Source organism: Centropristis striata, chromosome 12 (genome assembly GCF_030273125.1).
Source record: "Centropristis striata isolate RG_2023a ecotype Rhode Island chromosome 12, C.striata_1.0, whole genome shotgun sequence".
NCBI lineage: Eukaryota > Metazoa > Chordata > Actinopteri > Perciformes > Serranidae > Centropristis > Centropristis striata.
The window spans coordinates 12,795,936-12,818,671 of record NC_081528.1 but is presented as its reverse complement, the minus strand read 5'-3'; the positions used below and the strand labels follow the sequence as shown (position 1 = coordinate 12,818,671).

Genomic DNA, 22,736 nt, shown 5'->3' with positions numbered 1-22,736 from the left:
TAGAACTTATGTTATCATCATGGTTGAGTGTCTTTTTTTAAGCAGACCAGGGAGGAGCGCACAACCTCCGAAACTCATTTTGGGAGAGAGGATTTGCGGACACATTATGCACTGAGACAACTGCATGTAGGTGATGAAAGAGCAGCGAAACCACCCTCTAACTCAACATGAGGCGATTTTAACTTTTTAGAATATATATTCATAAGATGTATAGCTATAACTCAGTATGGTAAAATGCATAACAAGCAGTGAAAGGACACCTGAATGTAATTCTGTTCTCTCCCATGGCCCACATCAGCCTGCACATGCTGCTGAAAGGCATTGAACTCTCGCTAACAAAGCCTCAGTTTACAAACTTTAATATGTTCTGCAAAAGTGCTCAGGTTATAAAGTCATATAAACATTTGGGAAATCATAGCAGTAAGTGCTAAAATGAAAGAAAGAAAAAAATTTGGTTGATGTACCTTAATCTTTATGAGGACTGCTGTAGACTTTATGGTGAAATAACTTAATAAACTTATTAATACAAAGATTAAAGTTGGAGGTGATTAAGTACTAAGTACTCAAAATATGTAATCCATTATGCATCCACACGTTTTAGGCGACATCTGCTGGTCCATTTCATTAACTCTTAATTGACTGAGTGCAGACTTTTGGAGACACAATAGGATATAATAAAATAGCATATATCACAAAGAAGAATACAGTGGAAATGTGAAAAAGGGAAACAGTTAACAGCAGGAAGACAAATATCTCCTCCCCTGGAAGGGAAAATCAGACTATAGCAGCCCCTGTACAGGATATCCTGAGCCAAATAAGCAGGTTTAAATATAGAACTATTGTGTTGTGGGCTATAAAAAAAAAACCTAGTGATGACCAGATAAGTGCTGTCCTTTTCTGCACGCCAGGCGAATAAAACAATAGAGGTGAAATATTTATTAAAATCTTGTACGAAGGGTAAGTAAAAGTCCATATACCTGTAAATAGATTTTTACTTTCATTATTTAAATGACTCAAAGTAAAAGTACTCATTGTGCAGAGTGGTCCATTTCAAAATAGTGTTTATTATAATATTGGATTATAATTATTGATATTTTTAATTTAATGTTTACTTTAATGCTGGTAAAGGTGGAACTGATTTTAACAATATTTTATTCTCTTTATCTGCTGGATGGCTTGTAGATGTCACCCTGGGATTCAATAAAGTTTAACTTGAATCTATAATATTACGTTTTGTATCATTAATCTGAATCTGCAAAGTTACTGAAGTTGTTAAATAAATGCAGTCAATGAAATGATACATAATGATAATGATAAATAAGATTTAATTATGAAAAGTTTGATTTACATACATTTAAATTATATTGTACATGGTCCTTATTCTGATCTGATTCTTATTTAATTTGAATTTTTATTGATTTTATCTTTTTTTGTTATGCACCTTGTAGCATTGTTCAGAAAAGCACTTTATAGATAAAGTTTATTAATGTTATTATTATTATTATTATTATTATTTGATATGTATTTCTGTGTTTCCTGTTTCAGAATTATTTAATATCAATATGAAATATTTATTAATGTATGTGCAGGCCACAAATACGAGTAAAGCTGCAAGATGAAAAATATCTCACAAGACCAGAATTATTCCTGAAAACAGGTATGATGGAAAACATCATATTAAAATGATTTTTCCACCTGTTTTGCAGCATTTGAATCCCAGTTGACATGTTCCCGCTGCAGCCTCAGTGTGTTAGCTTGAGTGATTAGATAACTGGCAGCACCTGGCTGTGTGTAACTCCACACCACTGCAGACACACTCAGCCTCTAGCTGTTTTAACAACGTGCACCGGCTCCATCATAGAAAACAAATATTTTGTTTTAACATGCTTCAGGCAAAATATTCACCTTTGCTTTTATTTGTTAGCACAATATTGATGGTGAGCTGTCATAACACTGAGCGTGCTCCTGAACAAGGCATGTGGACCATAATTTTTCTGTGATGAATCTGAGGAAGCCTGAGTCTGCAGAGACATCCCAAATCAACAATACTCGGTCTTTGTTTTGCTTCAAAACTCATACAGGTGGAGAAAATGCTGAAGCTGTCAACTTGCAAACATTGGAGTTCACCTTTAACTCCACCAATATGACCCATTTCGCCTATGGAATTGCTGCAAATCTGGTTGCTGTGATATTGTATGGAAGCAATTTTGTTCCAATCAAAAGAATAGAGACAGGAGATGGTAAGTTAAGATCACTTGTATTTATTTTCCTGTTTTGCATGAAGAGAGGTTTAAATAGTTTTCAAGTTGTTTTAAAGGCTTACATCATTTTTGCCTGTGTTCTGTTTCCAGGTATGTTTTTCCAGTGGATAAACTGTGCATCTATATGGGTCGTGTCTCTGGTTGGAGACTTGATTCTTAAGTCACCCAAATTCCACCCTTTAGCGATGCTTGGAGGAGTCTTCTGGGCTACAGGTATTGTCTTATTTAAGTTCAAACTCAAATGTTATTTTCCATATGACTAATGATATTTGGTCTCACTTGAGCAAGTCTCCTTCAAGTGTGGAAGAGTCGGGCAGCTGCACATGGACATGAAAAACAGCTTCAAGAGAGTAGACTTAAAAGACTCCATCTGCTGGGGCCTCTCTTTAAACGATGGTGTTAATACAGTTTCCTCTGAGACGTCACAGACTTTGAGGAAACTGAAAGTGTGTCACAATTTCATACTGCACCCTACCTGTCAGTTTATTTAGGTACACCCATGTGTGGATTATGAGGCAATGTGCCCCTCACAGACATGCTTAAGGCCCCACCACCAATCCTACATTTAGTTTCCTATGTCTTAATAGTTATTATGCATCTTTCTGTGGTTTTGTGTCTTATTTGTATTATTTTTTTGTCTGTAGTTATTGCTCCATTTTGTACTCATTTTGAATCTCTTTGCCCCTTATCGTAGTGGTTGTGAATCTCTTTGTATCTCTTTTGGTCTCCAATGTAGTTTGTGTTTCTTTGTGGTCATTTAAAATCTCTTTGTGGTCAGTATATGACACTTTGGATCCCTGGGCCTATGCCTATGCCCAGTAATCCATTCAATGCTGCACCTGGCTGAAACACCAGCACTGCCATAAATCCTGAGAGTCTGTTATGTGCATGATGTTGAAACATTTCTTCCCAGTTAGGAATGCTCAAAAGTGTGCACTACAGTCTTTGCATTTGCTGACTCTACTCTTATCATGTAAAGAGTATAGACAGTTGTTTGTCACCAGCGTAACCTGGCTCGTTGCTAAGACTTTTCTCCTTTGTCATCTACAGGGAATATAGCAGTTGTTCCAATTATTAAAGCCATTGGAATTGGCCTTGGGACTTTAATTTGGGGTGCTTCAAGTTTGTTGATGGGCTGGGCCACTTCAAGGTGAATCATGTATGCTCCTCCACCCAGACTGGAACATAAATGTCCTTTCTTTTGGTGACTGTTTTTAAATCAATGAAATTAACTAACTTTTTATCAGGGAAAGCTGGTACATATTCAGAAGAGAGTGATGATCTTTCTCTTTTCTTTAGATTCGGCTGGTTTGGGATTGATTCTCAGGATGTTTCCAGACCAGTACTAAATTATTGTGGAGCTGGGTTGTGTCTGCTCAGGTAAATTGTTTGAAGTCTCCCACCTTCACAGTGCAATGGTTTTAATGACTGTAAGAAAAGGAGAAAAAAACTCATTTGTTGGTGTTGTTTCGAATATAAGATGACTGATATGATTATGTATGTTCCAGTGGCCTGATCTTTTTCTTTGTGAAAACGGACGTCGAACTGCATCCCAACTCTGAATCGATTCCATTGCTTCTCGACAGGGTGAGTACATTGATTGGATGTTATTTGTCTCCTAAAATTTCTGTCATCACACTCGGATCCTCCTTGAGAGGATATTGATACATTTAGATTGGTCTGAGAGGCAATCAATATCTGCCACTTGGTTTCTCAAAGTAAGCTGTGATGACTTTGTCTTGTTTTGTTCTAATGGAGCCATTGTTTTCGAAAGACAATATGACAATATTCCATTCCTGTTCCATTCTGCAGAGAACAAATACAAGCAGCTATGGACAAAGTACTTCAGAGATCTGGATAGAAGCCGTCGGACCAAAGACCAGGCGGTTAATGTGAGCTCAACTCATTAGCAGTCACTGAGCTGTGTTCACAAATACTGTGTTTGCAAACTAAGCAAGGTTAATGAACCGTAAGCCTACCCTCTGCAAAAAATTGCAATTATAATACATTGATCACTTTGTGGTTAATGAGTTGCAGTGGAAAAATAACACAATAAACAGGGGGGGAAAGGTAGGCACTCTATGACATGAAGCAATCAAACAGAAGCAAATATTCAACAAATGCAAAACCAATAATGCTGCAAACAGAGTGACAGACCTGAATGTAGCTTTTAGATTGCATGCTAAAAATAAAACGGTTAAGAATCTGTTTTGTATCCACTTGTTGATGATTAATTTAACAATGTGTCAGTGGATGTTTAAAATCCATCCATTATGCACTCTTTCACTCTTGTTTTAGAGGCTGCCTGCTTGCTGTTGTGTCGGGCCTGCTGTACGGGTCCTCCTTCACACCCATCCTCTTCATAAAGAACCATTCATCATGCCATGACAGCATGTTCCATGGAGCCAGCGTCTATGGTACTGTTCGATCAGGGTTTCAATTTACCCTGAAAGCGATAATCTATTCTTGAAGAAATGAGATAGATACTTTATTCAAACATACATTGAACATACACTTTACACACATCCCTGCCCTGACTGAGAGCTGTCGTACAGTCTGATGGCCAGGGGTCGAGAGTTTTTGAGTCTGTTGGTGGAGCTGGATTGGGACAGGACTCTACCACTGAACACACACTCTGGTGAAGGTGTTGCTTAGTATGGACAGCAGTTTGTCCAGGGTCCTTCTTTCTGACACTGTCACCAGAGAGTCCAGCTCTGTGCCCACCACTGAGCCAGCCCTCCTCACCAATCTGTCCAGTCGAGCAGCATCCCTCTTCTTGCTCCTTCTTCCCCTGCAAAACCACAGCATAGAAGAGGATGCTGGCCACCACAGAAAAATTAAAACATCCTCTCAGGTTTCCGACTGTATCATACGTTAAATAATACTGTATTCTCCAGCGATCAAGGTTTAATATCCAGTTTTCTGTGAGATTCTCACTGTCAGTGAGGTAGCTCAAGTATTAATAAAAATGCTTTCTCTTATGTATCACTTTATAGCCTTCATACTGCCAATGTTGACTGACCTCTTAAAGGAAAGGAATGCAGCTGAGTTTAACTTCTTTTATTGCAAACCTATGAGGACAAACACAAGTGATATAAAAACCCTGATGTCCTTATTTCTTCACAGACCTCGACTATGTGCATGCACAGTGCTCCGGCATTTTTCTTGCAAGCACAGTGTACTTTGCCATCTACTGTGCTGCCATGGGTAACAGGCCCAGGGTCTACTCCAGAGCCATCCTGCCAGGTAACGCACAATTTATTGTCATCTTTTGAGTCACGATTAGTTAAAATTTAAGCTGTTTTACACTAAGTTACCACTTTTATTCAATATATACATGCAGTCTAACGCTGTCAATATTAATCACGATGTTTGTCTGCAACTTTAGTCCTAAAGGTTGCATTTCCTTAAAACAAAACAACTTTAAAAAAATCTGTGCAGTGAGAATATTTATTTTCATCAGGAATCAATTTGTTCTTTATCAAGTAGGTATCTGTCAACTTCTTGTTTCAAACACTTGAATCACAGAAATCTTGAAATATATTGATTTCAATTGGAAAAATATGGAAATTCTCACTCTACTAAGAAAATGAGGCTTGGGGATTTATTTACAGATAGAATTGGTTTGATGAAAGACTTTTGTGGAAAAGCTTTTTTTTTTTTTTTTACCTTCACAGATATTGTTCTATGTAAGACAGGGCTTGGCAGTTGTTTATTCCATATACTGTTCTTTTGAGAGAGAGAGGTTGTTACCAGTGTGAAAATATGTCTGGTAAACAGGGGATGCCAAACATGTTAACATTCAAATAAATTGGTCAGAAAGGGAAACCTGTCCTTAGTTCATGTCTAGTCAGACGATAAATAATAATGAGGTGCTGTAAAACCGTAAGCCAAATGTTGGAAACCCTGTGACAGGGAACAAATTACAAAATTGGGTTCTGGTCTGTCACACTGTTCAGCTCAGACAAGAGAGTAAAAGCTAGAGGTCTTGGCTACAGTATGACACCATTTTCCAGCAGCTGATTTATTTCTGTGAACCACTAACTTGTCATGCACCAGAGGCCACCGGGGTGCCTAATAATAGCTCCACTTTGACTCCCACCAACGCTGTAAGACAAGGATGAAATTCAGCAGCTTCCTTTTTGCCAAGATATGTGTGCAAACACATTTACAGTTGCAAGAAAAAGTATGTGAACCCTTAGAAATGAACTTTTCTGCATATATTTATCATAAAATGTGATGTGATCTGCATCTATGTCCCAAGTAGAGAAACACAAAGTGCTTAACCCAATACCACACAAACAATTATAATACTACATGTTTTTATTAAACACATCCATTAAACATTCACAGTGATTGTGGAAAGAGTAAGTGTAACCCTTGATTTAATAACTGGTCGAGCCTCCTTTTGGCACCAAAAACCTCAACCAAACACTTCTGATAGCTGCTAATCAGACCTGCACAACGTTCAGGAGGAATTTTGGATCATTCTTCCTTATAGAACTGCTTCAGCTCAGCCATATGGATAGGATGTCTGGTGTGAACGGCTCTCTTGAGGTCATTTCACAGCATCTCTATTGGATTGAGGCCTGAGCTCTGATTTGGCCACTCCAAAAGGTGGATTTTTTTTTTAAGGCATTCTGTAGTAGATTTACTTCGATTTTTAAGGTCATTGTCCTGCTCTATCTCCCTTCCATGATGCAAATAAACAATTCTTGATTGCAGGTCTTCAGAGAGATCTTTTTTTTTGCGAGGCATTGTTCACATCAGCAGATGCTTCTTGTGAATAGTAAACTCAAAAAGTTTGAGTGGTTTTTACAGGTCAAAGTTTCTCTACACAAAACTCAAATCTCATTTTATTGTTAGGACTCCAAGTTTGCTAACTCCTGACTCCAATTAGCTCTTAATGGAGTCATTAGCTTAAGGGTTCACTTAGTTTTTTTTTACCAGCATTATCAATGTTTAATGGATGTGTTCAATAAAGACATGAAATATAATAATTGTTTGTGTGCTATTAGGTTAAGCATGTTGTTTGTCTATACTCGAGATTTGGATCCCATTTTATGACAAATTAGTGCAGAAAACTAGGTGATTTCAAAGGGTACACATACTTTTTCTTGCAACTGTATTTAAGGGAGGGTTGGATTTTTTTTATGATTCAGGGAAAACTTCTGGGGGGAAACGTGTCTAATCCAGCCTAAAAGCTGGCATGCAACATGGCTTGTTGATTTAAATCTGTCCTTTTTGTTTATGGTCTGTGTGAAGCCTTTAGAGACTGGACATCAGTGTTATGAAGCTTGGCCACCATTTTCACACACACAGTGACTGAAAATGGAACACTCTTCAATGTGTCATCCATTGACCAAAACACCTTTTTTGGGTGTTATCTGATGATTGAATGGGTGTTATCAGCTCCATGAGAAGGTTATCAGCCTGTTCAATCATTGCTTGCTAAAGACAAAGTAGTAATGTTTAGTCAAAAGGCCTCAGTTTGGATATAATTATGCTTCAAAACTACTTATCTACAGGTAAAACAAATTGTCCTAGTTAGGTGTTATAAAAGCATTTAAAAAGCAAAATATGTCGGAAGTTAAGGTATTGAGAGTGACAGTGTGAGTACCAGAAGTCATATAGTTATGTTGGTCATGTGGAAGGACTACTTAATAGTCAATATTTGTTTTGACGTGGGTAACGAACCCCAGTCTCCTATTTGAAAGTCCCGGTTGGTTCTACCAATCCATGTCCCCTCACACCCACTGAAAGGGTGACTTTCTGTGATTTATACTCCTTTTCCTTTGCCTCGTCTTCGCTTTCACACTCTGTAACATCTCTTTCTCTGTTATTCATAACTACTAAGGCATGTTGCTCTGACTGGTTGTAGATCATTCAATGATATTGTTCAGAAGCATTTTTGTCTGCACCCATTGAAAAAAGGATCTGTATGGTTCCAGACACGTAAGCATTTGTGAATTGGTCGACTGATGCAAGAATACTTTAGATTAAAAAAAGTTTGAGGTGTAGCATTGCATCCATATCCATGGCAGTGTGTACATTTAAATAGCTGTGTCTTTGTTTTGTTATTTTTACCTTTTGAAAGCTGAAATTGTTAACAGCTACTTTGCATAGTGTAGCCACATGCAGTCAGGCCTGCCGGTACAGCTTGGTGTGCATAGTGCCCACAGTTTCTCAGTCAGATCAGCACTTCCACCTAAATATAGTCACTCTTGGCTCCAAAAACTTGACCTTAAAATGGTAGTGCACAAGCCAATGACTATATTTACTTCTTTTGTGCAGTCTTTGGCTCCTGGCACCTCTTCATCATCTCATCTTAGTTTATCTACTTGAATATGCCTACCTGTATTGTAACATCTACTTGCTTTCCTGCTGTGATTGACCTCTCTCATGTCCTTCTACTCTTCAGGTCTATTGTGTGGACTGATGTGGGCATTGGCCACATATTGCTGGTTCCTGGCCAATAACCACCTGAGCTCAGTCATTACTTTTCCTATTGTAACCGCAGTAAGTACATCATGTCCTGAGGTTAGGGGTAGTGGGTTAGGTAATTGAAAAACTGTCTTTCTGCCATCACTTGTACTGAGCACTGTGAGAATCTTCAATATCAATCTGTCACTGTTGGGAGTGAAATGTCAATCTTTTCTTTAGTAAAAGTAGATTACAAAAAAGCAATGATTTTGTATTCAAAAGTTTCAGTAAAGTTTAACATGTCAAAATCCCTCTGTCCAGCTGAAAATAAAAGCAAATTATTTTGCCTTCACTTCTAATTACTCGAGGCATCTAGCCTTGCATGATTTATCCAGCATGACATTTGCTTTTCCGTCTCTGATTATGTTGTTCCTGTGGTAGTGATGCTACAGGGAATCTTAGTGTTTTAAGAAGGCAATTTCCCACAGGAACAGGACTGCTCAGCAAATGCCATAGCAATCCTTTTTTGACATTTTGTTGACTTTTTGTTTGATGGTGGTCTTGCAAAAATGTCAAAGGAAAAACTTTTGAATTCATCCTCCAGGGATTTAAAAAAAATCGAGCCATCAGTTCATAGAGAAAGGTGTCGATAAAGGGAAAATTTCAAACTAAATGAAAGGTGACATTGTGCCAGGGAATAATTCAGGATTTTTAATAACCAATTTTGATTTAGTTTTGCCAACCATGGCGTTTGATTGATGAACCTGCTGTTCTTAGGCCCTGGTGGGTCAAAACCAACAAGTCCTTCAACTCGTACATCATAGGGTGATTGTTCCTCCACTCTTAACCCCACCCATGGGAGCGTATACTAAATTAACACCCCTACCACTGGCAGGAGATAAACATATCCTCATACATAAACTTGTGATTGTGATGTTGTGATTGTATGATTGTGTAGTGAATATTTAGAAATAATCTCTGTGGATTAGTTGTGTTTAGGCAACAAAATTAATTGGTTGACTTTAGGAATAGATTATGGATTGGCTTAATGTTTAGTTAAAATAACTGAACACTGACTTTTGGTTTTACACTGAACTCGAATATTGGTAATTTTCGGAGGTAATTCTCATAAAAAAATGAATTCCATCCCTCATGTTGACTTCAAAGCTTGTTTATTGAAAGATCTTAACAATATAGAGCTTGCCCGCATTTGTTCAGACCAACACTTCCTGTCAACACATTCAAGTCATTAAGTGAAACTGGCGTGGCTGCTTCTATAGGCTGCTAAAAGAACTAAACTCGTTGTTATAATCCCTCACAAAAGCAATACAAATACAGTTGCACATTAAAACTGTCCCAATTAAATGCATTGAAAATAATAAATGCGTAAAAATAATAAATGCATAAATAGGCTTAAGAAAAAAAGATCCATCCCTCCATGCTTGTTAAGACAATTTAGACAGTCTGTCAAACTGTTCATTAATGTAACAGCTAATGCATAGTAGCAATTATGTGTATATAAAGCATAACTAGATAAATCTACACTGACACATCTTTGGAGCTTAGAGGTTGTTTTACCAATCTATGCAAGAAGAAAAAAACTTGCATGTGTTATATGTGTGTGGCTTTAAACCTCTCCTCTGCAAGACCTAAGTGAAAACCAATTAAAAGTAAATGATTTGAATCGTTGGTTTGTGCTCAATTAACAGTTTGTTGTTTGTTTTCTACTCTGTAGGGATATGGTCTGGTTGCAGCACTGTGGGGATCCCTTGTGTTCAAAGAGGTTAAGGTAAGAGACACAAAACTGGTCATGATCCGGAATCTACATCTTGTTCAGCTGGGCATACACTCTACAATTTTAGTAGTGTTGTTTAATTCCAACTCATATTCTCATGTAGCCACGACTTGAGTGCTCACACTGGTCCTCATTTATCAATCAAACGCAGAAACCAGCGCATATCTGAACGTATAAATCATCTTACAACAGAGTTCATGTGTGATTCATGAAATGTTCATATCTCGCCAATCACAGTGTAAGAATGATCGGGTGTTTAATGTACTGGCAGAAAATGAGCTTCATTTAAATATCATGCTCTAATGTATAAACTGGGTTTAGAGGCCTCGCCCCTAGAGTTTATGACATCGAAGGACGCAACCCTGACTCTAACCTGATGGCGGTAAACATTTGACAATTGCCATTGAAGATTCTTTAATTTTTTTACAAAACTTTATTGGCAATTGACAAGCAACTCTACGGAAGCCCTGAACCGCAAGTGAAGAAATTTTTTTTTTGAGATGTTATCTTGTTATTTCGAGATCATATCTCGTTATTTCAAGACAATATCTCATTATTTCGAGATAATACACATATGTAAAAAAATTATAATTAAAAAAAAATAATAATTTTTTTTTTTACATAGGTGTGTTATCTCGAAATAACGAGATATTATCTCGTAATTACGAGATATTATCTCGAAATAATGAGATAATATCTGAAGAAAAAAAAAATTTTGGAAGATTTTTTTTTTTTTTTAATTCTTATTTTTTTTTTTACATATGTGTATTATCTCGAAATAATGAGATATTATCTTGAAATAACGAGATATGATCTCGAAATTACAAGATAACATCTCAAAAAAAAATTTCTTCACTTGCGGTTCAGGGCTTCCGTACAACTCAACCAGTAGGCTAGGCAGTTTGTTGAAGTTTGTTTGCCAGCAGAGGTTATTTAGAAAATAATGCAATGCTAAACTTGGCCTTCATATTTTCTATCCATTGGCCACTTAGAGCAGGCTTGCTTCCTCCTGTTTACGACCCGGCAAACGACAGCCAACAAACCTGAAATTCTCCCCGACTCAAAAAGGAATCTTGCGGCTGAGTAATGGCGTCAGAGACGGGCTCAAATGGTGCAGTGTATGCCCAGTTTAAGTATACAGGCACAGTTCCACTAATGACACTAATGTCCAGCTGAATTTGAAATGAAGAAACCAAACAATTTGGGCAGAGCAGATGTTAAACCAGTTTTTCCTCTCAGGGCTTAGTCAACTGTTTAATCTTCGCCTTGGCCTCCTGTGTCGTGCTGACTGGTTCCTTGCTGACTGCCATCTCAAAGCTTTAATAATGCAGAAGAGTGTGATGTTGAGTGAAAACATCTGGGGATTGTCATATTTACATTATATACACCTATTTCCCTGGAAAATATTGTTCTTGGTTTTATAAAACTCTTTGAATCCCCATTAAAATAAATACAAAATGCATGATGGTTGAGCTGAATGTAAACAGTCTTTGCTAGATTGGAAAATGATCAGTTTGTACTCTGAGCTAACATTTGGTGGCAGTGTCTGACCTCTGTGCTTTCTGGTTGGTTCAAAGAGGAAGTTTAGTGTTGTATTTGTTGTTTGAAATGTATCTGTTGTTGAAAATAAGTTTTGTCACCTTTTTCGTTGCTGCACACAAAATTCCCACACACGTTGAACACATCTAATGCTTGTTTTTGAGACACAATTTTTATTTATTTTGTATGTCACTTTTTTGCTTTTCTGACAGCATAACAAAATGGGTCACTACTTCTTCACATATTTTGCCATTAAAACAAATCTAAAACACTGTCTACTGGTGCTCCTACAAACAACATTTTATATTAATTTGCTTTATATAGCCATCTGGCATACCGTATTTATATTTCTGTCAACTTTTGACAGTTCATGTCCGGGTGCCTGCTTCTCTGCAGCTCAGTTTGTGACATGAAAGCAGTATGCTTTTTATGGATTTTGACAGAACATTTGCAAATGTGAGAAAATAGACGATAGGGCAAAGTTGTTATAGTTTCATCTCTGTATATATAAAATTATACACATCCACTTAAATCACATCGGAGGTGTAAAGTGTTTGTGTTAATGAGGTGTTACTGGGTCAAGAAGTACTCAAAAGAGTGAGTAGATATTGCAAATATAAAAGCAGAACTTGGTTATGTTTCAGATGATTTATACTGATATGTGTTTGCTTGGTCTGCATTAAAGCCAATGGTAAGGTTTGGCATGGATTACAGTTAAAGAAATACAAAGGTCAGATTCATTGAATTGGAACGCAATCTTTAAGCCGCTCTATAGAACCTATAAATGTCACACTTTGTTCTTTGAGGCGAAGGCGGCCTCTCTCTCATCTGTTGTGGTTCTACTGGACCTTTTCTGCAGCTTTTGACACTGTGGATCACCAGATCCTCATCTCCACCCTTCACCACCTTGGAGTATCTGGCTCTGCCCTCTCTCTGCTCAAATCCTATCTCAAGGACCGCACCTTCCGTGTAACTTGGAGGGGTTCTGTTTCAGAACCCTGTCTTCTCACCACCGGGGTCCCTCAAGGCTCGGTCCTTGGTCCGCTCCTCTTCTCGATTTACACCAACTCCCTTGGTTCCCTCATCCACTCGCATGGCTTCTCCTATCATAGCTATGCCGACGACACCCAGCTAATCTTCTCATTTCCCCAGTCTGAAACACGTGCAGCAGCACGTATCTCTGCATGTCTGGCCGACATCTCCCAGTGGATGTCCTCACACCACCTCAAACTCAACCTGGGAAAGACTGAGCTACTTTACCTCCCAGGGAAGGGCTCTCCCACCACTGACTTCCACATCACTGTCCAGGACACAGTGGTTGCCTCCACAGAAACCGCCAAAAACCTTGGCGTAACTCTTGACAACCAACTGTCCCTCTCAACAAACATCACCGCCACTACCAGATCTTGCAGATTCTTGCTGCATAACATCAGGAGAATCCGCCCGTTTCTCACCCAGAAGGCAGCTCAGGTCCTGGTCCAGGCACTGGTCATCTCACGCCTGGACTACTGCAACTCCCTCATGGCAGGTCTGCCTGCCAAAGCCATCCGACCTCTACAACTCATCCAGAATGCAGCTGCTCGATTGGTCTTCAATCTTCCCAAATTTTCACACACAACACCCCTCCTCCGCTCCCTCCACTGGCTACCAGTGGCTGCGCGGATACGCTTCAAGACTCTAGCTCTGGCGTACTCTGCTGCTAACGGTTCAGGTCCTACTTACATCCAGGACCTTGTCAATCTCTACACTCCTGCCCGTCCTCTCCGCTCTGCATCAGCCAAACAGCTGGCGACTCCCACCTTGCGTGGGTCAACTCGCCTCAAAACCTCCTCCAGACTTTTCTCTGTCTTGGCTCCCAAATGGTGGAACGAGCTCCCCACCGACATCAGGACCTCAGACAGCCTGTACATCTTCTGCCGCAGGCTGAAGACCTATCTCTTCCAACAATACCTCGGTTAAGTCATGGTCACCTAACAGATATATATATTTAAAAAAAAAAAAAAAAATCTTATTCTTTTCTCTTCTTTTCTTCTTTAACATATAGCACTCCTTAGCAATGACAGTTAGCTCTTAAAGTTATGTACTTACTCGATTCCTATGGTCTATGTCTAGTACCATCAGGTTGAATGCACTTATTGTAAGTCGCTTTGGACAAAAGCGTCTGCTAAATGACATGTAATGTAATGTAATGTTCTCTAAGACAAAATGGTGCAAAGCTGTTCTCACAGTTTAAAGGGTCTGCACACGACACTGAGGCCATTAATGTTGCAGTAAACAAATACTAACTATAGATGTAGATACAGTGGGGTAATAATGAAGTCACACTCTGCACCCCACGTTTTCTTTAAACAATTCCCCTAAAAAGAAACTAGTATTGTTGAAATTTGAACCTTCCTGTCCTTGAACAAATGTTATCAAATGTTAAAGTTTCTGTTAGAAAAAGTAGCCACAACTTAAAAGAAGCTTAAAATTGTGATATTTCTGCAATAGAACAGAACAGCTGACTGTTTACACAGAGCAGAGAGGACAGTAGAGGTTGTAAAATTGGAAATAGTTCAATATGTATAGCATGTGGAGACCTAATATTTATGACACTTAGGCACTTGTGTATTAAACACGTGTTTTGTATACATAAATTCCATTTTATTCCAATTTTGGTAGACAGCCTGCCCACACATGCATGTTTGTGCATGTGAGTCCCCATATGTGTCCCACTTTCTTCCGCTCTGCACTGCTCTCAGTTATCGCAGAAGATCCCTTCCTGACCCACGGCATGGTCCTGGGAGTGTAACGAACAACCGCTGGTCCCCCTCAGGGTTCCACTTGCCCCTTTCAGACTGGCGTTTCAAGCCAGTCTACGCCTCCCTGACATTTGCCTTCATGCTGAATGTCGAAGTCGGTAAGCAAAATACTGTGTCTTTGTGTGACTAACACATGGGTCATAAAAGGACGTGGGCCGTATCATCAGAAACACACCTCTCACATGAATCTGACAGTAATCGAATCATGTTCTGTTACACAGCACTACCGTCTCCCCCAGCTTCGTTCCACAATGCCAGATTACAATGTGGAGGGATGCCAATATTGTGCTGTTGCAGAACAAGTATGAATGTCCTCAGACATAATGACGTCAGAGCTTGTTACGATACTTATGCAGTTTAAAAAGGATCATTCTGATTGACTTGTGGTTAATTTTGTCAGTTTGGTCTCATTTGCAAAATTTTTATTTAATACTTCAGTCATTTTAACGTTCAGATTGCCTCCTTTCATTCAACAGTCTGATGGCTCTGCCTCACTGTAGTTTAGAGGGTTAGACTATCGCCATTTTCGGGGTGACCGAGTAATGGAACTTCCTCAAGCATTTCTGAGGAAGTGTCCTTTTTATAGACCTTTTTTATTTTGGCATTAATGCTTCAGAAGACAGGTCACAGTGACAAGAGACAGACATTATAAAAATGTGAGATGACACCAGTTGGCTGGATAACACAGGAAGGAGGTGACATTTAGCTGGAACAACCATTAATTTCAACATTAAGGCTTTGTTAATCTTTTAGTTTTTATTTATTTTCATACACATTTCAACCTGCCCATTTGTTTCTCCACAGCAGCAGATACAATGTCAAAACATGTCTAAAGAGAGGCTTGATTGCTGATGCCTAATTAGGATTAAGAATAAACCCAATGCTCTGTTTTTCTTTTGGTCCTCTGTGTCACTATGTTAAACTGTGGAAATCCATACATCCAGAGATGCCTTCAGGTCTTTACTGTGGCTTTACTGGAAGTAGGTAAGGTTGTAGAACATCAGAAAAAGAACAATGTACCATATGTCAACCATTACTGGGTGGCACTGATTTAAATTATTCATGTTTGTAGAATTTAATATCCAGTTTAGCTGCAACCAGTGCTTGTTTTCACACAGTTAAACTTGGCAAAGCAACAGCCCTTCAACTCCAGTTTGTTTTTGCGACACGTGATGATGCAAGCTGACACGATGTGCAGCGCATTGATGTGACGAGCTGAATATCTGGAGATAAGGGCTTTCTGAACTGTTATCTTCAGTGACATTCATTGGAGTTATCCTAGAATCCACATTGACCAATTAAGAACTTCTGAGCAGCTCCTTAAATTCATTACAAAACACATTTTTTTCAGTTCGTAATAGAAAGTCCCAAGTAAGATAAAAAGACAATCACAAAGTTGGACATTGAACTTTAAAAAATCCTTATGAATCTCTCCTGTGTCCTCTTTACACTCTTGCACAATTAATAATCAATGTAGTTTTGAGACAGAATAAAAATGAAGCAATGAGATTCTGAGCAACTTGTGTAATTAATTAAAGTATTTAATATATTAAAAAAATCCAAGTAAAAAGACAAAACATGAAGAGGGAAAATTGACTTTTTTTTTCTCAGACTGGAACTGTTCAAACATGGTCATCGTGTGTTGTTTCTCTGCATATAAACCGCTTGTAAGGTGCAGTCAACTTTAAAGCCAAATCCTGCTTCTCCTATGACGAGTGAGGCATGAAATTAAAACAGACTTGCGTTAAAACTAGAGCAGTGTTTTTCATGCTCTGTGACTTTATAGTGAAAAGCTTTATCTTGAAAAGGAAATTTGTCATAATGGTGTTATCCTCTTAAACAGGATTAACACACACAGAGGATCTCATCCCTTTAGTGATGCAAATCTTGGATACACACAGTGGCAGTTAAATGTTTTGTGAGCTTGTTAAGGCACCTTCATTTCTACACACACAATTAGAGTGCAGTGTATGTACACGTGATGCAACAAGGACCATCTGTTTCTAAATTAGGCACCCCACAGTAAAGGTCTGTTAACTCAGAACAAACAAGAAAGAGATGTTGGCAACAAACTGTTTTGGTCCTATTTAAAAAATATTAAATCAATAAAAAAATGTGAAAATATAACTTGAAAAACAGGACAAAAAGTGTATTAAGACCATTTCTTCACCACACGCTTAGATGGCTTTCTTATTTTTCCAATTAAATTTATGGGGCTACATATTCAGAAAAACACATCAAATTGTGAAATAAGCTTGTTTGTTTTCTTGCTGAGTTTGATTAGACTATAGATATCACTTACAGTTTGTTTATATGATGGCGGACGGTGAAGTGACAGTATAAAGAGTGACAAAGTCCAATTACAAGTGAAGGGAAGGGAGGGCGTGGATGTTAAACTTTAATCCAGAAGAACAGCGTTGGTGTCCTGTGTGAAAACAAATGTAAACAAAGTATTGTAACTCATCCTCATAGTCACACTTAACATTATCAACTAGTAACTAAATCACTTCAGCAATTAACAGCTGTACTTTACCATGTACTTTAAACACATTCTTATTCCAACTTGTCAGATACCAACTCACACAGAACGAACATGGACTATTATGGTCTCCTAAAAATTCCTTTGAAATCACAGAGGAGAGTGTTTTGCAATTTTGTAAAAAAAAATTGAAAGGTCAAGAATAAACTTCATATCTAGATTGAAGTGGATCTTTTGAGCGTTCTCAACATTTTTACTTTGCAACATATCAGCTTTATCCTTGACTTTTTGAGTGTTTTTGGCACATTTCGACTTTTTTCTCTCTCTGATGTATTTGTTGTTATAGCATAACATCCGACTGCATTCTCAACATTTTATTCTTGTAATTCTAATTTTCTTTTTTTTTTAATGTCCTTGGTCCTAATACTCTTCTGTAACACTGGGACTTGGGAAACATATGTTTCACTTAAAACCAAGAATGCAGTATTGTTGTTTGGAAATATATATTTTTGTCGGTAATAAAGTAATTATTTTCTGTGTAGCTTTTTTTTAAATACTTCATTAAATCCTTCACAATATTTTGTAATAGGTGTCCACATGATGCTTTGGCAAACACCCCTCTGGGTTGTATTTGGGGGTTTGGAGGACTTTTTGGAATATCGCTTGAAGTGCTGAACTATTAAGACATTAACATTAAACACTATTTCTTACTTTATGTGATGTATTATCCCAAATGCATTTCTTCTACATAAATTCTGCAGACATAAAATCCTTATACCTTGCTGTAAGGTAGTACAGTCTTTGTGAATTGTCTCCCTTAGAGGCTTTTCTTGACATTACATTTGTCAAACAAATGGTTCCCAAGAGTGCACCCCTTAGAGATGGATGGTGATCATTTATTTACAAAATACAAACAAAGAGTATACAGTAACCTCATGTTTCTGTTGTGCATCTATCTTCTCTACCAGCGTAAAGAAGTACAAGAAGTTCAAGATATAAGATGCAATAATAGATTCAGCACAAACTCTGAGCTAAAAGCCATTATTGAAATAGACGTGATAAAAGAAGAGATAAAAATCGGTTTATAGCGGTGTCCTAGTTCGCTGATAGAGCGCATAATATTAAAGCTTAGTCCTTGCAACGCAGTGGGCCTGGGCTTGAATCTGGCCCAGGGCCCTTTCCCTATCTTCTCCTTTCACTCGGTATATCTATCAATAAAGCAGTAGAAAAGAACAATCACTGAGAGGACAGGGATCCGACCTGGTGCAGACAGGTAAGATAGTGATTGATAGTTGTCCTCTGTGTTTGCACAGAAGCTGGGCACGAATGAAGAGAAGCTGGGTGGGCAGAGGACAGGGCCAGGTAATGAGCTGAAATGTCGTGTCAGCCGGTGAACAGGTGTGGAATGAAAGATGAGAAATAACAGCAGAGGTTTGTTTGAATAATGAACCGGACAAAGAGGAGAGAAGGGAGGGGATGATGCAGCTGCATAACACAAGAAATAAGGATCTTGTAACATTGGTAATTAATGGAAGATTTTAACACTACTGCAGCATTTTAACATACTGTAAACTGCCAACATCAGTCAGCTGATTTATACCTCACATATAGACACTTTTGGAGCAATGCTCTGTCATTCCAGCGAAAGGATGACTGCTTGGCATTGGATAGAAAGAGAAGTGCAGATACACATATGACATAAATCCATCATGGCGACAGGCAGCTTTAATGCATGAGAAACTGAGCTCAGAATAAATGTCATTCAGTGCTCCTCAATCTCTATTTATGTGTCTACGAACCTGTCTACATTCCACAAATGTCCTCTCAGGCAGATTGATGTGGGAATTAATACCATGTAATTTTAAAACAATTGTTTCAAAGACACCACAACTGTTGATCAGCAAATAATTTTAGTGTGTCTTGTCAAAGGAGTAGCTCTACCTAAAAATTAAAACTTAAAAAAATTTCTAATGATTCACCTCTGCTAAGGCAATATTGGCCTGTGTACTACCATTTGTAGTTTCTTCTGAGGCAAAGCTACAGCTGTGGACATCTGACATTTAAAAAATACATTTTAAGTTGTTTTTGTCAGTGTTTTTATGGCTGCAGATGTTTTGAATCAGAAATCAAGACCTGAAAACACTGAACTTCTGCTACAATGTGGATGACTGAGTGCTCCACCATTTATTCAGTAATTACATGCAGGAAAAAGTCCCAATATCCTGTTTGATATTTCATATGTCCATTTACATGTGACATTTTGTACAGTTAGAGAGTGCAATCACTTGTTCGTACTTTGCTTCGAAACTTTTGAATGAATGAATTCTCTCTGGATGAAATTGGACTATAATGGTCCTCTAAAAATACCTTTACAATTGTGGACAATGTCAGATTTATTTTTTGTTATATCACGTTTGACTCTCTTAGGGAGGAAATATTTGAAAATTTGTTTCCCTTCAAACCAAGAATGCAGTTTTGTTGTATGAAACGATCCTTTTCAGGTTTTACAGTCATCAAAGTTTCTGCTGCACTGCTGTGTTGGTTTTGACCATTTAGAAGTCAGTGGCTTATAAAAATATATTTTCACATCACTTGCTGGGTTTTAGTCATTTGTGAACCATTCATGAAGATTTCAACACACACACACACACACACACACTGTTCAGAACCACTTTAATGCAAAAGTCTTTCTTCTTCACCTTCTTTTGAATCCCCAAAGCTGCGATTTGTTAGCAGTCAACCACAGCTTGAAAATGTTGAGAAATGTTTTGCAGTTGGACCTTGTGAAGCTCATTTTGCATACAGGGCCATTTCTATGCTGCACTGTGAATAACACAGTAGACCTGCAAATGGTATTCCTGTAGGTCACTAGTGGCCAAGCTTCAAAAAGGTGCAGTTTAGAGGAGCAATTGCTCTTCCACTCATGTTTTCAGAGTCTTAATTAAAGTGCACATTTCCTGCCCTGGTATTATCTCCAAGCTTTTAACATTCACTACGTTATGACTTTCTTGATGTTGCAGCTCTTTTAGAAGACATGTTACCAGCAGTTAATTTTACCCACAGAGAGGGCACAGCTTTGTTCCTTCATTTATTTCATTGGAGCCCATAGCTATTTTTTTTTTCAGGTCACCACAGGACTTCAAGCTGTTGCTAGATCTGCTGCTGAGTCTCAATGGAAACAGCTACTGTGCCCAGGGTTTCATTAAAATTATTATGGGTATATTTCTCTCCCCTCATCTCACGCTCTCTTCCATAATTTCTTTGATAATACCACAGCCCAGCTCCCTCCTGAGCTCCTGCAGAGGCTCTTGACAGAGGACACTCTTCAAATTAGCTCCCTCAAGTGGGTACAATACTGTTTCTGAAGCTGGAGTTAATAGTATGTGGATCCATGTAGACTCATATTTGAAAGGCCAATGGTCACTGAAGACCATTTTGTAATCAGAATGATTACAAATAATAGTGGCGTAACAGTTAACAGTGGGCTTAATTCACTGAGTGCACCACTTGTCCAAAGTAGGTAATTATATGGGTGTTTCTGAATAAAGTGCCTTATTAGGAAGGTGCAAAAAAGGAGAATTGAGTCCATAAAATAACTGCATCCCTGCACTGACATGAAGTGCTGCTACTCTTGTTTTTGAAATTTTGCGTTATTTTTTGGAAGTCAGATGAAAGACATCCACATGTTTGATTATTACATTTTTAACTGAGGACAACAAGGTTAGTTTTGCATTATATGGGGCTGTGCTTCTTACTGTTTCTGTACTCCTTTGCTTTTTTTTGTGTGTGGAATACCTTCATGATTGTCAGTCGCCAAAGCATCTCATTGTTATTCAGTATGTTGAATTATTACAAAACAGAAGGTCCCATAAAGGTGAGGTCAATTAAATCCATTCATTTCTCCTAACGCAGCTTAAAATTCATTTATGCACATATACGTATAGTCCAATCACAAATTAGAGTTGAAAGGCTTGCATTTTTCACAAAATATGATCATTTTAATTTGGTAAAAGAAAAACTCAAGAATGCTGTGTTTTCTTGTTTTGGTGCACACTTCATCTCACAGGTCAAAGATCACCTATATTCTGTTTTGACTTTTTTGAAAAGGTTAGTACTGCAGCGACGCTTGTTGTGTACAAAATAACTTTATTTTCAGACCTTTCACCTTTACAGCTAAACTGAAACATTGGTGCACGTATGTATGGAGAAAAAGAGTCACTATTCTAGCGGTATGCTATGACCTTCTTTTCTACAATGTCAGACTAACCTAAGATATATTGCTATTATATATATATATATATATATTCTGTTTACAGTTGTTATTTCTCTGGTTGAGAAATGTTTTATTTACAGTGCCAGATGACATCCTGTATTGGTGTTAGTGTAGGGTAATTAAATTGGACTGAAGTCTATGTGATTGGATTGTAACAAACTGCACCCATTTTGAGTGTAGAGCAGAAACTGTTTGCGTCACAAAGAAATACAAATATAACTTTTTATATATGTATACATAGTGCTTAACAATTTTTTTAGACCACCTGTCTTAAAAATGAGAAAACATAAATATTTTAGAAATCTTTGAAAAGCTTGTTTAAAATGCACTGTATAAATATATATATATATGTATATATATATATATATATATATATATATGTATACAGTATATATATATGTGTGTATATATATGTATGTATATATGTATATATATATATATATATATATATATATTTGTAATGTAGTAATCTGTATATTCATGAAGCGAGTTACATTGACTTAGGTCAAAATGACTCAAAAAAGCAAGTGTTTCATAGAGTCTTTCTGTTCCACAAAAGCAGCAGGGGCGGTGGACCTGCAGTAATTGTACTGGGAATTGCAGTACTTAAAAATCCAGTAATGTATATATGAAAAAAATATATAACAAATAAATGATAAAGAGAAAGAGCTAAGAGAACTGATCTTTACAGAACAGAACAGCCCTGTACACAATAGCACCAGCAGAATGATAACGTTTCCATTAGTAGTTTGAATAAGACATGAAAGAGAATTTTAAAAAAGACTTTCTCTACAACTTTTAAATTTCCCTGAACCACATCTTATTTAATATGTTTTTTTTTGTGTCATGTTACACTGTGCATGCCCATAAAAACTGCAAGGGACTGCTTGGGCTGCTTTATCTTTCCTACTGAAGCTAAAGAGTGCTTGAGGGTGTTCACGCAGTCTAGAAGTTGTTAGTTACTGAAGCATTTGATCAAAATTTCTTTTAGAATTTTCCCAGTTGTCAGGGAATGGCAATTGTTCATATTTGACTTTTTTTCTGAACACTTTAACCCATTGAAGCCTGGAAATCGGATATGTCGTTTTGTAGTATTTGTATAAGCTCTCAAATACTTTTTGAATTTAATTTCTATCTGCTACAGAGGCTGAAAAATCTATTATTT

At 37.7% G+C, this 22,736-nt stretch overlaps 1 protein-coding gene across 1 annotated transcript; it reads left to right on the top strand.

Moving 5' to 3' along the window:
- The first annotated feature begins 1,781 nt into the window (after window positions 1–1,781).
- tmem144b (transmembrane protein 144b) lies at window positions 1,782–12,292 on the top strand. Its single transcript, XM_059345507.1, has 12 exons — window positions 1,782–1,974; window positions 2,082–2,240; window positions 2,352–2,474; window positions 3,312–3,411; window positions 3,561–3,641; window positions 3,770–3,848; window positions 4,074–4,153; window positions 4,560–4,678; window positions 5,388–5,507; window positions 8,683–8,780; window positions 10,420–10,473; window positions 11,719–12,292. The coding sequence occupies exons 1-12, from the start codon at window positions 1,884–1,886 to the stop codon at window positions 11,800–11,802; spliced, it is 1,188 nt and encodes a 395-aa protein (XP_059201490.1). The 5' UTR covers window positions 1,782–1,883; the 3' UTR covers window positions 11,803–12,292.
- The last annotated feature ends 10,444 nt before the right edge of the window (window positions 12,293–22,736 follow it).

Coding starts and splice junctions, on each gene's coding strand:
- tmem144b (XM_059345507.1), top strand. CDS start 1,884: ATGCTTCAGGCAAAATATTCACCTTTGCTTTTATTTGTTAGCACAATA. Junction 3,412..3,560: donor ATGGGCTGGGCCACTTCAAG/GTGAATCATGTA, acceptor TCTTTTCTTTAG/ATTCGGCTGGTTTGGGATTG. Junction 4,679..5,387: donor CCATGGAGCCAGCGTCTATG/GTACTGTTCGAT, acceptor ATTTCTTCACAG/ACCTCGACTATGTGCATGCA.